The 15,456-nt window shown below is 43.6% G+C and overlaps 1 protein-coding gene across 1 annotated transcript in view; it reads right to left on the bottom strand.

The window, feature by feature from the left end:
- The window catches only part of MTOR (mechanistic target of rapamycin kinase), a 128,970-nt gene that overhangs the window by 89,309 nt on the left and 24,205 nt on the right, over window positions 1-15,456 (bottom strand). Inside the window, exons 12-19 of the mRNA XM_044237143.1 lie at window positions 14,488-14,703; window positions 13,937-14,142; window positions 9,255-9,377; window positions 8,552-8,641; window positions 8,336-8,428; window positions 7,287-7,421; window positions 6,921-7,050; window positions 5,354-5,604 (exon numbers count right to left, since the gene is read on the bottom strand). Coding sequence (XP_044093078.1) covers window positions 5,354-5,604; window positions 6,921-7,050; window positions 7,287-7,421; window positions 8,336-8,428; window positions 8,552-8,641; window positions 9,255-9,377; window positions 13,937-14,142; window positions 14,488-14,703 — 1,244 coding nt within the window. The remainder of the gene's footprint in view (window positions 1-5,353; window positions 5,605-6,920; window positions 7,051-7,286; window positions 7,422-8,335; window positions 8,429-8,551; window positions 8,642-9,254; window positions 9,378-13,936; window positions 14,143-14,487; window positions 14,704-15,456) is intronic.

Genomic DNA, 15,456 nt, shown 5'->3' on the forward strand with positions numbered 1-15,456 from the left:
ACTGTAACTCAAGTTGGTTGCGCAATCACTCAAAGATGAATTTCAAGCGACTTTATTTTATTTTATTTTTTCAAGCAACTTTAAACACAGTATTTTGGTGTGTATCTCCAAAACAACACAGCCTAAGAACAATTAAAAAAAATTTTTTAAAAAATCACAAAAAACCCGGAATTGCATTCAGTAACCTTACTGTTATTACTAATACTAGTCATTTACCATTTATATGTATACAAGATACATTTGGGAATGTATTCTGCAAGATAAAGCAAGTAATTATAGAAACGTCAGAATCAAGTAAGGAGTTTTTCAGTGTGAGAAACAAGTATAAAATCAAAATAAAAACTCTTAAATCTTAAGTTTACATTGGAAAATCTGTGTTACTTCATGACTTATGTTTCCTCTCTAAAAATTACTTATTTCCTGGGGCGCCTGGGTGGCTTAGTAGGTTAAAGCCTCTGCCTTTAGCTCGGGTCACAATCCCAGGGTCCTGGAATCAGCCCCACATCGGGCTCTCTGCTCGGCAGGGAGCCTGCTTCCCCCCACTCTCTGCCTTCCTCTCTGCCTACGAATGATATCTGTCAAATAAATAAATAAAAATCTTAAAAAAAATTACTTATGTCTGTTCTGTTCACAGAGACAGCTGAGAAACAAAGATATGCTAATAGCAACGAGCGCCCCAGCACACCGACTGCTGTCTCCAAGTATCATCTCTCACTTAAAGAAACCATACCTCCTTGGAAGTGGCCATGCCCAGCCTTGAGTGAAAAGCACTTGATAAACCCAGAATAACTCCTACTCCCACCAACCACAGAAAGCAAAAAAAAAAAGAAAAAAAATCAAGGACAAAGACCACTGGCCAATGTAAAAAGAACACAATGGCCAGGCTGATTGGGATAATTAGATCCTGAGAAAGAACAGTTCCTTCAATGAATAGAAATACTACATATAGCCCCACAAGTTGATAATGATACTTCAAAAATAGCTGGGGTTGTGGGGGTGGTACCTGAGTCACTTCTGAGAAGTTGCAAGGGACCTAATTCATTACTCTGAAAAAACTGATACGTAAGAGTCTTGCATTTATTCTGCCCTCCCTGTAGGAACTATACTTCAAATTAACTGAATGATAGTTGACAACACAAAGTTCTTCATAGATGATCGCTAACAAATAAATCCAGTAATAATACAATTAGAAAATCACAGCTCTGCAGTTGCTAATTAAATAATCGTTCTAGAAAACAATCTTCAATGAACACTAAAATGATTAGTAGGAGAAAGGCTGAGAGGGAACACAGGATCATAGTACCTGAGCCCACTGATTAATCCTTACGTCACTAGAAATGGATGATTTAGAAAAGATCTGCTTAGTAACTGAAATAGGAAGTATTCAGTACCTCCTGTGAAGTACCTCTTGCCAAAAGAAGGAATCTGAATTTAATGACTCTAAATCTAATCAATTTACAAGAAGTTAAGGGATCTTGAAGATACAATCAGCCAAATCCAAAATGGGAAATTCTACAGGACAAATGACCTGCTTTCTTCCACAAATAAATGGCATGAAAAAAAAGTGGGAGTTAAAGGAGAACAGATAGAAAGAGAATTGGATATATCAACCAAATGTGATGTGCATAACTTATCTGGATTCTGATTTAAATAAACCAAATACGAAAAAATATTTTTAAGACAAACAAGGACATATGAAGAAGGCTCAGAATTAAAAGATACTAAGGAATTCTTTTCACTTTTATAGGTGTTGTAATTTGGATTATATGGGGGGAAAAGTATTTGTTGGTGAAACAATATCTGGGATTTGCTGTAAGGTGTGTGTGGAAAGAGTGTGGGAGGGGGTGTAGTAAGATGAGACCAAATTGATAAAATGCTAATAATTACTGATGAGTATGGGAATTTAATATAAGTTGTCTACTTTTTTTTAAGATTTGTGTATTTTAAAGAGAGAGTGAACACACGCACCAGCAGTGGGAGGGCCAGAGGGAGAGAATCTTCAAGCAGACTCTGCACTGAACACAGAGACCAACACAAGACTTGATCCCATGACCCATGAGATTATGACCTGAGCTGAAACCCTCAACCAACTGAGCCACCAAGAACTCTAGTGGTCTATTTTTGTTTATGACTGAAATATCCCATTACAAAACATTTATTAAAATTAAAGACAGCAACACGAGGGCAAGACAAAAAAATGAAAGCTCAACCAAGCCCAGAAAAGAAAGAAAATACATAAACAGATAAAGCAGGTCAAAAATCAAGCACTAAGTTGGATGATGAAAATATACCCAAATACATCAACAGTCACAATAAATAAAAATGGACTGAATGCACTGATTAGCAAAGATTTTCAAAAGAGACTAAAGGGATAATCTAGCTATATTATTATACATATTATCATGAGAGACCCACCGAAAGCAAAAAGTTTCAAGATAATTAAAAGTAAAAGGATAATAAAAGACGTACACTCCCCCCAAAAAAGTTGGTGTATTTATACTAAAATTAGGCCAAATAAATTTTAAGGTATTATTAAAGATAAAAAGAGTCCTTGCAAAATGATAAAAGATGTGACTTACCAGGAAGATACCATGATTTCAAGTTTGAATATATCTAATAATGTATCTCCCCAAATTTATAAAACAGAACTGACTAAACTATGAGAAACTAATATGCCCACCACTGTAAAGGGAGATTAACTCATTCCTCTCAGTAACAGATTAAGCAAACAAAAAATTAATAAGAATACAAAAAATTTGAACACGGTAAGTAATAAGTTCAAATCTAATGACATAAATGGAACTTTGCACATAACATCAACAAACACTCACTATTCCCCAGCACAGAGGAAACATCAACACGGATCAAGCATTCAATTAAGGCAGTTTCAGCAAACATCAAGTAATTGTAAACTCCATGCAATTAAGTTAGAAACAGATATTGAAAAAAGAAATTTAAAACTCTGTAAATCTGCAGATTAAAATACCCACTTCTGAATAAGTCAGTGGTGAAAAAAGAAATCATGGGAAACATAAAAAACACTTATCTCTGAGCAGTAACGGCACTAAATTATTATTCAGCTATGAAGAAGGGATGAACTACTGATCCATGATGAACCCCAAAAGTGTTACGTGAAAGAAGCTAGACACAAAAAAACCCACATACGGTTTCAATTCTATGAAATGTTTTGAAAAGGCAAATCTACAGGCACAAAGTAAATAAAATGAATCATTTCTTAGGAATGCCCAGGTGGCTCTCAGTTGGTTGAATGTCTGACGTCGGCTCCGGTCACGATCGTGATCCCAGGATCATGGGATCGAGCCCCACGTCAGGCTCCCTGCTTGGAGCGGAGCCTGCTTCTCCCTCTCCCTTTGCCCCTGCTCGTGCTCGCTCACTCTCTCAAATAAATAAATAAATAAATAAAATCTTTTAAAAAAATGAATAATTTCTTTTAAAAATGTGACCAACACTGTTTTAAGAAGAAACAGAAAAACAAAACAGGTCTTTGAACCTGTACTTAATAAATAAATAATGATCACAGGCCAATTCCACTCAAGAATGTAGATGTAAAAAACCAATATTAAGTATTAAATATTAAATCAATGTATCAAAAAATACATCATAACCAAGATGGTTTTAAAACAATAATTCAAGGTGCGCCTGGGTGGCTCAATGGGTTAAAGCCTCTGCCTTCAGCTCAGGTCATGATCCCAGAGTCCTGGGATCAAGCCCCACGCCAGGCTCTCTGCTCAGCAGGGAGCCTGCTTCCTCCTCTCTCTCTCTGCCTGCCTCTCTGCCTACTTGTGATCTTTGTCTGTCCAATAAATAAATAAAATCTTTAAAAAAAATTTCAAAAATATTTCAACATTAGGACATGTATCAATGTAATTCAACATATTAACACACTGAAAGAGAAAAAAATTGTATGATCGCCACACGAAACAAATCAAAGGCATTTGATAAAACCAATACCTGTTCACGATAAATGTAATACATGATAAAAATTCTAGCAAACTAAGACCATAAGGGAACATTTATAGCCCTTAAAAAGCTACCTGTCAAAAACTAGAGCAAACATTATACTTAGTGTGGAAATCTTAACAGCAATCCCACTGAAATGAGAAACAAGATTAAAGATTTCCAGGTTCACAGAGTCTAATCCACATTGTAGTGAGAGTCGTAGAAATGAAAATGAGGAAAAGTAGTAACTGGTTTAAAGATTAAAACAAAAAACAAGAACTGCCTTTCTCTTCTTGTAGACTATATGATTATCTACAGTGAAAAGCTAGGAAAATTTAGTTAAATTATTAGAATTAGTAAAAACGCGATGAGGTTGCGTACATAAAACTGTACTTCCGTACTCCAGGCACAAAGTTAGAAAATATACTTTCTAAAAAGATACTATTTCCTCTAAACGTACATCAAATTGAATATATAATCACAGAGGAAAATCTGATCTTAAAAGTAAATTCAAGGGGCACCTGGGTGGCTCAGCTGGCTGAACATCCAACTCTTGATTTCAGCTCAGTTCCTGACGGCAGAGTCCTGAGACCAAGCCCCGTGTCAGGGCTCCCCGCACTGCAGGGGTCTGCTTGAGATTCTCTCTCTCCCTGTCTCTCTGCCCCTCCCCCTGCTCATCCATACACATGCTTTCTCTCAGTCTCAAATAAGGAATCAAGTCTTTAAAAAAAATCCCCCTTGAGCTTTGTTGAGCAGGTTCACTGCCACTAGTGGGATGCCGTGTAGTTTAGAGAAAGAAAAGAGAGCAAAAGGGAAAAACAGGCTAGAAAGTCCTTACTTTGCAACCAGTGTGACAACAGATTCAGGCAAGGATCATCCGCAGCTGCTTGGTCATTGGGTCAAAGACAGGGAACAGGACAGTCCCAGGCTCCAAGTATCAGCCCCAGATTACTTAATGACTCAAGAAAAAGGCAACTTACGATGGAGAGCTCTGACAGAGACTGATTTCACCACATGCTCAAACTCAGGATCAGCACTAATGGGAGAAGCTGACGTTACGAGATCTGGTAAGAGGTATGCAATGTCACCTCCGTAACAGTCTCGCTAAAACGAGGGACCCGATAAGACTTCAATCCAATCATGAGGAAGCAACAAGTTCACCCAGTGCGATGTTCTACTGGACAAGTGCCCTGAAATCTAGGTACACCCCCCACCCGCCCAAATGCACCCCACCCCCAACTCATTGTTTAGCCCTTCTGAGACGATAACCCAGGAAACTGAACCTGTACCCTCAAAGGTTAGGAGTTAGGGGGTGGGGAGGTACTCGGTCCAACAGTCAACAGGGCGCATCTGTGTGGGGCTCAGGAGCAGGGGTAGGGTTTGACCTACTCACCTCCCGGATGGCCCCGTCGCAGACCCGAATGACATTGAGGAATGTGGGCATGACCTGCGGCAGGAACTGTACACACTTGAGGCCCAGGGACTTGAAGATGAAGGTGATGGCCTGGACGACCATGGTGTGATGGTGTGACAGGGACTGGTCTCGGAAGATCCGCATCAGCGCCACCATGGACACGGCGGGGTAGAACTCATCCAGCGGCAGGTTGCCCATGTTGACCAGCATCTCGCTGGTGCTGTAGTCGGCTAAGACAAAACCATGGCAACGATCACGAGCTATACGTGCCACGACCGACTAGGAGCAGAACCTGGCTAACAACAAGCAGCTAGACCGTCGTTCAGCATTCTCGGGGACACAGGACAGATGATGAACCCACGAACAGGCTCTCACCATGAAGAATGCGAGAGCCTTTGGCTGTTCTATTACCCCGACCACAAAAACCTGGAACAGTACATGATGGGTTTTCTTTAAATTACTCAGTTCAACTTCGCTTATCATTACAGTTGATAACTTTGTAGTTGAAACCATCAATAAAAATAATGACTCTCCCAAATGAAAGTAAAGGGAATCAAATGAGGCTAACATCTGTTCAGCAGCTGCTTGGTGCCCCCAGACACTTCGGATGAGGGAGCGGCAAATGCTAGCTGACCTGAACAGCAAGGATCGCAAAGATTGGGTGAGGGGTGGGTGGACGGTTCACTGACGAGGCCAAGCACTAGACCAGCCGAGACTGGACTGGCACCGGGGAGCAAGGACGAAATTGCAGGGACTGGGCTGAGACTCTGTTCCTGACGGCCCCGGGTCTGGAGGGTAACGTCAGAGCTATGCTTCTCTGCTCTACAGAAGAACTGGAAGCAACAGGATTCCACCCATGGAGTTCAGAAACGAATTATTTTTAAAAGGCTCAGGGGTTAGAGCACCGGTCTTGTAGAAACAAAATACTTTGGGAAAACAACATTTTGCTGGAAAGGTTGGAAGAGCCACTGTTGAACTTTTACTCTTCCGGAAATAAGCCTACCTGATGAACAACAGGTTAAGTCTAGAAAAATCTGCCGTAGCCCCATACCCTACCCAATCGCTCAGGGTACTTGTCAAAAAGCAAAGGGGCTCCAAGGCCAGACCAGCTGATGACAAAAAGGAGCCCTGGATTCGGGCTGCTACCACTTTCTCTGTGCCCCTAAGCCTGGCCTCGGGTCTCCCTAGCAATTAAAATAAGGAGAATAAATTCTGCCCGCTTCCTCCCTGGGTGCCATGAGAATAGAGAACATCAAAGGAGACTAACAAAGAATGAGAGATGAACAGAGGGGATGGGGTGATAATTCACATCTCTCCCATCAGCACCAAAAAGTGCTGTCGACCCTTGACAAAGAATGTGGACAGATGCAAGGACTCTGGACACACTGGGAAAGTCAAGAGAAAACTTGACTTTCCATTCAAAAGTCATGAAGTGGGCCAATATGCTCTAATCTGTTATCCAGCCCAAGGCTCTTTCTAAGCACAGCCAGCGAGGACTTTGTGAGGCAGGAACTTGGCGAGTCTTTCACAGTTGCCCTCCACTTACAGGAATCCTGACTTGACTTGGATTCAGACAGGCTGACGGCAGAAGCATCGCGGGACTGGTCAATCATGCCAATGTTTACTTTGTGCTTGTAGGGATCCAGGGCCCCTAAAAGCCCTAACACACGGATAGCCTAGGTGAGAAAGGGGAGGGGAAAAAGAAAACATTCATCACAACGTCCGGTGTTGGTTTCGTGACCCCTCCTCCTCTCATGTCCCACGACATCCAGCTGACATCTGAATGACCAGCTAGAAGAACAAAACGGAGGGCAGGACATCTCATCAACATTCCGTCAGAGCACGTTAATGCCACAATCTCTCCATTCTCCCAGCAGAGTCTTTAAAGAACCAAGTTTGCCATGGTCCCTACCTCTCTCCGTGTCCCCTGGTTCTGCTCAGTCTTCAGAAAATTCAGCAGGACCTCAAGCAAAGTTGGGTATTTCCTGTAGGGCTCCACCACATAGCCAGTGCTGGCCACCAACTGTCCCAGGGTCCACAGAGCCACCTGGACAAGCAACAGAACAATGGTTTGTTGAGCCAGTGAGAGAGAAGAGAAAGCATGGTTTGTACTCTCTGTTAATGACACAATGAACTAGGATGCCTGGGTGGCTCGTCAGTTAAGCGTCTGCCTTCCGTTCAGGTCATGGTCCCAGAGTCCTGGGACCGAGTTCCGCATCGGGCTCCCTGCTCAGTGGGGAGCCTGCTTCTCCCTCTGCCTGCTGCTCCCTCTGCTTGTATGCTCTCTCTGACAAATAAATAAATAAATTCTTAAAAAAAAAAAAAAAATGATGCAATGAAGCGTTAGAGGCTTTTGCAAGAAAAGACGTTTCCAGAACAGGCACTAACCATGAACAGAAATCCTTGAGAGTCTAGGCATAAAAACAAGGCCACAAACCAACACAACCATCACTAGATAAAGAGATAAAAGAAGAGCCCCACCGTTCTCCACGGAAATACACAGCCCTTCCACGTCCTGAGTGATTAATGGGAGAAATCAATTTAAAAGGAAATTAAGATTGTTCTTAATTTCGGTCTAGTCATCTACTGACCTCGGTGACCAAACTAAATGAAGCCGAGGCTGGGGAAGGGTGTGCTGAAGCTCTACTTGCCTCCACAGCCACAGGCCCAGGCTTTCTTTCCCTCTTGGGGCTGGGGCTCTGACAGATGACCTGGATTTTCTTTTACCCAGAGGAAAGGCCACTGGCCAGCCCTGAGGATTACTGAAAGCGAATCCAGGTCAGGATGGCAGCTAATTCTGGCTCCAGATCTTTCTTCATTTTCCTCAACAGATACTTCCAAGTACTTACTGTGTGCCAAGCTTTGGCTCAGGCACTGGCTGGGGGCACTAAGTGACGAAGAAAGGCAAGGGCCCTGGCCTCAGGGGCTTGTTCTATCCAGTCCGGAAGAAGCAGTACGCACCTGCCTTTTGGCCAACAGAGAGGAGTCCTGCAGCATGTCCATGATGGTAATAAAGAGTTCGTCCACCCATTTCCTCATTTCTAGGCCACTAACCTATAAAATGAAAAAGAGGGTGGCAGGTAAGATCAGAGATTATGGCATTACAAAGTATTTTGATTTCCTCAGAGGCTAAACAGTATTCTTTCCATCCTACGGAGAAAGCAGCTGTCCCCTTACCTGAGCCAATTCTCCTATCGTAGCCAAGACATTGTTGATCACACCTGGGTTTGGATCAGGGTCCGGATCTTTCAGTTTCAAAATTAAAGCCTACGAAAAGAAGGGATGATAAAAACGAATGCAGGACAGAATCTACTAGAAACCTTTCTTTCACGTGAGTAAAATTCACCTGAGAGACCATTTCAATCCTAGATAAATTACTTCTAGGCTTTATGAATCCAGGATTTCTCCAGAATGTGAATTCTAAAACTCTTCTCCATACTGAGCCTAGTTAGATGTATGAGAAAGCTGAGAAACGCCTTGAGAAAAACACGTTTCCTGTGCCTTCTCACACAGTACCTGATCATCTGCCAGATTCACATAAGTTCTGAAAGATTTCAAAAGCCTCTAACATATTTGAATTTTAAAGCTAACTTTTTTTCACTCTGAAGTACCTATTTTATGCCACTCTCTACCTACTTCTCCTTTCCAAGCACATTTGATGATGTGCTCCGATCACTGTATCTTATCTCTTATAAGGAGAGCCCTTTCCTGCAACTGGTGAGATTTTCACTGTTCTTTCACTAAGAACGTTTGATGTGGCCCTTGACCCTGAGCCTGGGACAGAAGAAACTATCTACTAAAACACTCCCATTGTCTCAAAGGAGCGGACATAAGATGAGTCGCAGAGAAAGTGCCAGCTTCTTTAGCTGCTATGACTTACCTTCAAAATGGGCTCCATGTAGGGGCGGATGAGCCGGGGGGCATTGGAGACCAGGTGCCCCAGCATTCGGGCACTCTGCTCTTTGATTCTTCCAATGCCACTGTGCTCCAGCTCTGTCAGAATCTGCAGGAAAGAAAGGGGTGGCATGGCAGAGAAAGTTCTAGAGAGGAACAGTGTATTGAAGGGGAAACACGGCAAGGAACCAGAGGAAGGGACCAGAATTGCACTATGGATCAAGGAGCTGCTGGATCCTCCACAAAGGCGAACTGCTGAGGACACAGCAGTGATGGGAAGACAGACTGCTGGAAATCGCCCCAGCCCCCATGGTCCCCCAGCTGTCCCCGAGCACAGCTTTAACAGTACGGCACAGGCCCAACGGGCTGGGAACACCAACAGGGACAGCAAGAGCCCGGGTCTGCAGAAATGAGGAACAAGGGAAGGCTTCTCTTCGAAAACAATCTTTGCAGGCGCCTGGGTGGCTCAGTGGGTTAAGCCGCTGCCTTCGGCTCAGGTCATGATCTCAGGGTCCTGGGATCGAGTCCCGCATCAGGCTCTCTGCTCAGCAGGGAGCCTGCTTCCTTCTCTCTCTGCCTGCCTCTCCATCTACTTGTGATTTCTCTCTGTCAAATAAATAAATAAAATCTTTAAAAAAAAAAAAAAGAAAACAATCTTTGCAAATCACTGAGGGGGGCCTATAAATAATGACAAAGAATCAGAGAACAGTCAGACCAGCTCTGCTATTGAAAGAAATATTAATACTCAGTAGTGGTTTCAGGGACGTCTAGATAAACCCAAACAGTCAGGGATTATACCAACAGAATCCCCTTGGGCCTTGATGAACAGAAATAACAAGTTTGTTCTGACATCCTTAAAACACCGGTAAACCAGCACGTTCTACTCACTGTGACACAGATATAAACAACTTAATAAAGAGAGACTTCTGGCGAGCTGAAGTTGCCGGAAGGAAATCTCTGAACCGTGAGAAAAGTGCATGTTAACTCAGCTACCCAGAGGAAGAGTTTATAACTTAATAATATGTTTTGTCTTAGGTTATTGATTTAATAATTCTGACTTTCTGGATTCCTCCCAGCAGCCCATTTTCCCCCGTCACAGCAGACAGCAGTGAGAGGGGACAGAGGGGCTGCTGAGAACAGACCCACAGGAGCCAGGAGATGGCTGGCAGGGAGGAAACAGATGCCCGTGAGGAGAGCACCAATCTCCGGAGCATCAGGGGCCAAATCAAAGATCCCCAAATTCACTTCCAGAGCCAGCAAGCATCCCTGTGCCCTGACAACGATACCCTAGAGCCCCCTCTGATGATGGAAGGGCATGAGGAAAAGAGGCATGAGGAAATGTCCCATATCAAAGCGCGCAAATGTGCGATTCAACTTGTGAAGGTCTGTATCCACACTTGAAAACAAGAAAAATTATGCACCCAAAACCATAAGATACCTAGCAATAAACCTAACCAAAGAGGCAAAGAACCTATACTCAGAAAACTATAAAGTACTCATGAAAGAAATTTAGGAAGACACAAAGAAATGGAAAAATATTCCATGCTCATGGATTGGAAGAACAAATATTATGCAAATGTCTATGCTACCTAAAGCAATCTACACATTTAATGCAATACCTATCAAAATACCATCCATTTTTTTCAAAGAAATGGAACAAATAATCCTAAAATTTATATGGAACCAGAAAAGACCTCTAATAGCCAAAGGAATATTGAAAAAGAAACCCAAAGTTGGTGGCATCACAATTCTGGACTTCAAGCTCTATTACAAAGCTGTCATCATCAAGACAGTACGGTACTGGCATAAAAACAGACACACAGATCAATGGAACAGAATAGAGAGCCCAGAAATAGACCCTTAACTCTGTGATCAAGAAATCTTCGACAAAGCAGGAAAGAATGTTCAATGGAAAAAAGACAATTTCTTCAACAAATGGTGTTGGGAAAATTGGACAGCCACATACAGAAAATGAAACTGGACCTTTCCTTACACCACACATGAAAATAGACTCAAAATGGATGAAGGTCCTCAATGTGAGAAAGGAATCCATCAAAATCCTTGAGGAGAACACAGGCAGCAACCTCTTCAACCTCAGCCACAACAACTTCTTCCTAGGAACAACGCCAAAGGCAAGGGAAGTGAGGGCAAAAATGAACTACTGGGACTTCATCAAGATCAAAAGCTTCTGCATAGCAAAGGAAACAGTCAACAAAACCAGAAGACAACTGACAGAATGGGAGAAGATATTTGCAAACGACATATCAGATAAAGGGCTAGTGTCCAAAATCTATTATAAAGAGCTTAGCAAACTCAACACTCAAAGAACAAACAGTCTAATCAAGAAATGGGCAGAGGACATGAACAGACATTTCTACAAAGAAGTCATCCAGATGGCCAACAGACACATGAAAAAGTGCTCCACATCACTCAGCATCAGGGAAATACAAATCAAACTACAATGAGATAACCCCTCACACCAGTCAGAATGGCTAAAATTAACACGTCAGGGAACGACAGATGCTGGCGAGGATGCGGAGAAAGGGGAACCCTCCTACACTGTTGGTGAGAATGCAAGCTGGTGCAACCACTCTAAAAAACAGCATGGATGTTCCTCAAAAAGTTGAAAATAGAGCTACCGTACAACCCAGCAATTGCACTACTGGGTATTTACCCTAAAGATACAAACAGAGTGATCCGAAGGGGCACGTGCACCCAAATATTTATACCAACAATGTCCACAATAGCAAAACTATGGAAAGAACCTAGATGTCCATCAACAGAAGAATGGATAAAGAAGATGTGGTATATATACACAATGGAATACTCTGCAGCCATCAAAAGAAATGAAATCTTGCCATTTACGTCGATGTGGATGGAACTAGAGAGTATTATGCTTAGCGAAATAATAAGTCAATCGGAGAAAGACAACTATCATATGATCTCCCTGATATGAGGAAGTAGAGGTGCTATGTGGGGGGTTTGGGGGGTAGGAAAAGAATGAATGAAACAAGATGAGATCGGGAGAAAGACAAACCATAAGAGACTCTTAATGTCACAAAACAAACTGAGGGTGGCCGGGGGTAGGGGGTTAGGGAGAGGGTGGTGGAATTATGAACACTGGGGAGGGTATGTGCTATGGAGACTCCTGTGAAGTGTGTAAACCTGGTGATTCACAGACCTGTACCCCTGGGGCTAATAATACATTATATGTTTATAAAAAATTAAAAAATAAATAAATAAAAAATTTTAAAAAAAGAAAAATTAAAAATTTGGGGGTTTCAAGGGGTAAGCTCGGTACATGGTAAGGTCATTCAACAGTGCGTCACATTCTCCAGTATCAGGAAAACTGCGATGGCCTGATAGCCCGGCGGCTTACTGTAACCTTCTAGAGGACACAGGCCATGCCTGGCTTATTCACTAATGTTTCCAGCACCCAGCAGGACCTGGAAGTTGGAAGATATCCAAAACATCTATTGACTGAACGAACACATTGATATTCTCATTAGGAAATATTTCTCTATCAGGCTTTTTAAAGCAGGATTTGGGTTGGCAGGCTCAACAATGATTTGTTTTCCTTCCCAAAACCTTAGGGATTTTAAAAAAAGACTTCAAAGGATAGGCGCTCCTAACACAGGCCAGCAGTTGAAGAAATAAACCACCAGGCTACAAACAAGAGTGCCAACATAATACAATCCTCTAATTCGCTTGACTGATGACATAACTTACCGTCACTTTAGTTATGACTGTGAATACACCACATTTCTCTAGGATGAAAGTTACGTATGTTAATGATTCATCTGTGTTTACGCTTTCTGTGGGTGGGTCAAGAAGCAGATCAAGAGGGAGGGACGGGGTGGAGTCGGGGGACAGGAAAGGACTGGGTGAGGCACACTGAGACCCAGAAGAGGTCAGGTAGAAAGGACTGGACCACACACCACTCGCAAGGAGGCCATTTATGTGTGTAGGTGGAGACAAAAACTGGGGAAAGAGGTTTTAGCAGGAATGGAAAATCCTGGGGAGCCTGGCTGGCTCAGTCCGTAAAGCATGCAACTCTTGACTTGGGGTTGTGAGTTCGAGCCCCACGTTCGGCATGGAACCTACTTAAAAAAAAAAGTCCTAGGAGATCAAGCCACAAGGCCAATCTGAAGCTACCTTTGGTTCTAGCCTTCTAGCTGGCTTAGCTTGGCATCTGATATTATTTAAGGACAAACGCTAGGGATCACAGACCGGGGCAATGACCATGAGAAGCAATGTTGGAACCATTCTCATCCTTGGCCTCTGTGCCAGACCTGGCATCAGCAAGAGCAGGAGAGTGGAAAGGAAGGTCGGGTGCTGCGAAAACGAGACACCATCTGTGGGCTGAGCGGAGAGGGCCAAGGAGTGCAATCTCTGGTGACTTGCCAGGAACAAGAGAAGAGCTGCAGAAGAGGTTAGCTGGGATAGGAGGGCCCCTGGAGTTACACTGCCGAGAGGCTGACGAGGTGATCGGCACTGGAACTGCCACTGTGAAGCTGGGAAAACAAGCACTCTTGGAGCCAAAGGTGGCTTTTACCGGGTATCTCGACCTTTCTCTCCCTTCCTGGTCCTCGTCTCTCTTTCCCCCAACCACTCTCACAGTGACAGTCCCTTTGCCACTGCCTCTAGGTCCAACTGTCACACCATTACCTGGATGAGCATCTTGCGCAGGAAAGGCATGACGAAGGCCGGGTTCATGCTACTGAGCCGCCCCACGGTGCAGATGGCCAGCTCCCGGATCTCAAACACCTGGTCGTTCAAGGCCACAAACAGGGCCTGCAAATTCTCTGCCTGGGCCAGGTGGGCATCGAAGCGCTCATCCAGGGATGCCAAGACACAGTAGCGGATGTCAGGGTCTGCAAGGGCAATTATGCCTTTGAACGCCTCTTCAATGCCATCACCCCTCTGGTCGTTTCCCAGATTCTGTCCCCACTACCTCCAGCTTAGTGAGAGGGTACCACGTACCTTTCTCTCATCTCACCCGTCAAATCTTTCCTGTACTCACAGAAGCAATGGCAACAGAAATTAAAGACAGATGCTTTTACACCAGCAGGCTGGAGTAGCCAAGCCCAGCACTTTGGCTGAGACATCAGCGGGCTAAGGCCAAAAGTCTCTAGAGAGGCCATGCATTGCAGCTGGCTAATCCCAACTGCCCCGGGCGCGTAAAGTCCCCTAGACTGCTCCTGTCTCACCAGCCGTACCGGGATCTGTTATCCCAACCACGAGCAGCTTGCTGAGCACGTCTGCCACCACTTGCACTGCGGTCTGGCTGACCACGTGAGCGTGGCCGCTGATGAGGTGGACGGAGGGCGTGAGCAGGCGAGAGCAGGTGCGGGCAGCTTCCATGCGGATCTCCTTGTGCTCGCTGTTCAGGAAATGATCCGCACAGTGGCGGACGAACTGGGTCAGAGAGTGGCCTGGATACAAAGGCGGAGAGAAAACAAAATAAACACTGCCGCTCGAGACGGCACGCGTACAACTAGCTAGCTGCATTTTTCATTTCATGGCTACAAATTCAATTTTCAACAAAATACTGACCCAGAACGCTTCTCTTTAAAAAGGGTTTACAAATGGGTTTCCGATTGGCAGAGAGGCAGAAGGGAGGCAGAGGAGTGGGGAGACAGAAAAAAAGGCATTCCAGCCACCCCCCCATCCTAATCCTTTATTTCCTTCAAAGAATGAATTATTTTGTTTTATTCTGACCCAAACCTTTATATTCCCAGAGAGTAAAACAATCCTTGATCAAATTTACCTTGTCGATTTTAGTTCCCAGATTTGAATACCAAAAGACAGTCTGGCATAGGCTGGGTTTAAATAGAGCTACTTTCTATTCATTACAAATACATTATCCTGGGTGTTGATCTGTGCAAGTGGAGGGGCTACAAGAGGGAAACCACAGATGACTATAAGCATTCAGATGGCATGTTTAGGCTTTTGTACTTGCTTGTTCCCCTGCAGTCTTGATCATTGCTACCTACATGATTTTAAATTTCAGAAGTATTCGTTTTTCTCTCCTGAAATAGATCTCCCTAGGGCATTGATACGGGTTTATCTGCAGCTTAGAACTCCACAGTACAGCACTCTTGAAAATCATACTGCCATAGGAATGGAAATTCTTAAAAGCCTGCCTCCCGGCTTAAACATTTTAAAGCATTAAATACCATCTCAGC

This window comes from Neovison vison, chromosome 2 (genome assembly GCF_020171115.1).
Source record: "Neovison vison isolate M4711 chromosome 2, ASM_NN_V1, whole genome shotgun sequence".
Lineage (NCBI taxonomy): Eukaryota > Metazoa > Chordata > Mammalia > Carnivora > Mustelidae > Neogale > Neogale vison.